This window comes from Pterocles gutturalis, unplaced genomic scaffold (genome assembly GCF_000699245.1).
Source record: "Pterocles gutturalis isolate BGI_N339 unplaced genomic scaffold, ASM69924v1 scaffold12446, whole genome shotgun sequence".
In the NCBI taxonomy this organism is placed as follows: domain Eukaryota; kingdom Metazoa; phylum Chordata; class Aves; order Pterocliformes; family Pteroclidae; genus Pterocles; species Pterocles gutturalis.
The window spans coordinates 1-2,018 of record NW_010100493.1 but is presented as its reverse complement, the minus strand read 5'-3'; the positions used below and the strand labels follow the sequence as shown (position 1 = coordinate 2,018).

At 41.3% G+C, this 2,018-nt stretch overlaps 1 protein-coding gene across 1 annotated transcript in view; it reads right to left on the bottom strand.

Moving 5' to 3' along the window:
• The window catches only part of YEATS4 (YEATS domain containing 4), a gene marked incomplete at its 5' end in the record, with an annotated part of 4,402 nt that extends 2,756 nt beyond the window's left edge, over positions 1–1,646 (bottom strand). The window contains 2 exons of the mRNA XM_010080112.1: positions 1,392–1,486; positions 1,580–1,646. Of these exons, the coding sequence (XP_010078414.1) occupies positions 1,392–1,486; positions 1,580–1,646 (162 nt within the window). The remainder of the gene's footprint in view (positions 1–1,391; positions 1,487–1,579) is intronic.
• Positions 1,647–2,018: the final 372 nt, after the last annotated feature.

The window sequence follows — 2,018 nt, the reverse complement described above, 5'->3', positions numbered from 1 at the left end:
AATCTTCTTCTAGATATCAACAAGCAGTATTTGTTCTTACTAAACAATTGTATAGGATTTAAAAATCTTCTAGGAATGCAAAAATAAATGTCATATACTTGTCTACTTCAGCAGAATCACTTAAATTAAATATTCAGTGTTAAACACACCAATTATTCAAAGGCTTCCTGATACTTTAAAGATGTCTGGGCAAGTGGTTTAGAATTAGTCTATAAAAACTACTAAGACCTTCTCATCAACATTTCCAAACAGATAATTTAGTTCAAGCCAACTTTGTGAATTAAACAGTTAGAAAGTGCTTTCTGTGACCTCATCATCCCTTCTTGTGAAGCAAAAAGCACACTGGGACCTGCGAATAGCTTTTCACTGAAATTTCTCTCTAAGGAGTTACTCTTCCATTACTGCACTGCAAATGGCAGGAGCTGGAGAGGAACGGAAGCCCTCTGCCCAGCCCTGAGGAACCGCTGACCACTTGGACCATGACCTGGGAAGAGGACACAGAGCCCACAGTCCTTTACTTCCATGAACAGGCCCATGAATGGTTGTGGAAGAGAGCGGATACCTTACTCCATTTGGTACTTCCTGGAAAGGAAGAGCACGAGAGGCACCAAAACAGGCCTCCAAGAACAGCAGCAAAGAAAAAAAACCCAACCAACTTTAGGACAGCTCTGTCAAGCTGTGAACAAAATCAGAATGACAGATCAGGGTGCTACTGAGCATGACAGCTCAGGAAGTCCTTTCTAGTCTAGTATTCCCACATAGTTAAGAAAACCACAAATTCAGTTTTCCCCTCATTTGGCAAAAAATGGCTAAAGCAAAAGGATCGTAGTTCATACCACAGGAGGAACTCAAGTCTTTCCAGAAATAAACAGCCTGTTCCCCTAAAATATGGCAATCGAGTTTCCTACCTAAATCTGGATGAACAAACCTCTAAGATACAGAGGATAGGAAGACATTCATTCCAATGCTTTATTCAACCAGAAAAGTGTCTTAACCTGGTTTTCTTAGGAAAGAGACTAATGCTAGCATAGTACTTTTGCTGCTTTTTACCAAGTCTCATAGATCAAAAATACCCAGAATATTCTAAAATACTATAACTAGGAAGCCACATAGAAGACAAATTCTCAATATGTGCTCAAGTCAGGTAAGGTGCAACATGTGGTCACATGTTAATAAACATCAGAGAAGCCAAGTGCAGAAAAAACTGTCATGAATGCCAGTAGTAAAGCACAGAAACAGGAAAACGCAGCCAACTGTTCAATATATTTCCTACAGGAATAGACTTTATTACTTCCATGGCTAATAGGACTTATTTTGACCAGCAATATCCTACACCACAGCTTGAGGCCACCATAATTAATTAAGTGTTGTTAAAAGTTCCATGTACTTACAGGTCTTTCATTTGGATCAATGAAAAATATCTTAATGATTATTTCAAATTCACCCCAGCCTGTTTCAGTGATTTCATATGGTGGTTTGGTAACAACTGCAGTAGGAAACACAGAAGCGTTAATACAGGTGACAAAGCCTCGGTGGAAAATCCCAGTTCTAGGAACAAATGCCCAAATGCAAAACCTACCTCTTAAAGGATTACCATAGCTTTCATGCAGCTTGAATTGAATTTTCTTCACATAGGCAGACATATCCTAAAACAGAAATGTTGTTATTTCTGATTATTTACACTGCACACCAAACTACTGTTTATCCATCCATCCTACACGTCTACCATTTCTTCTGCCATAGCCACCTTTAAAAACAGCAGGAAAGCCAGACGGTAAACCCAAGAAGCAGCACTGCCCCACAGGCCTGTCAGTGTTTCCTCCCCATGAACGCTCTCCAGTTTTCCCCGACCTGCAAGATGACTCCAAAAACACAGAAGTATCTTGTCTCTCTTTTTCCTTTTTGGGAAAGCCACCAGCCTCCTGCCCAGTCCTCAAACCCCTGCTTCTTAAAATCCCGGCTTTGTACAACCCCGGCTGGCTCAGCGGGGGCTCGCCCGGCGGCCCCGGGCCCACACG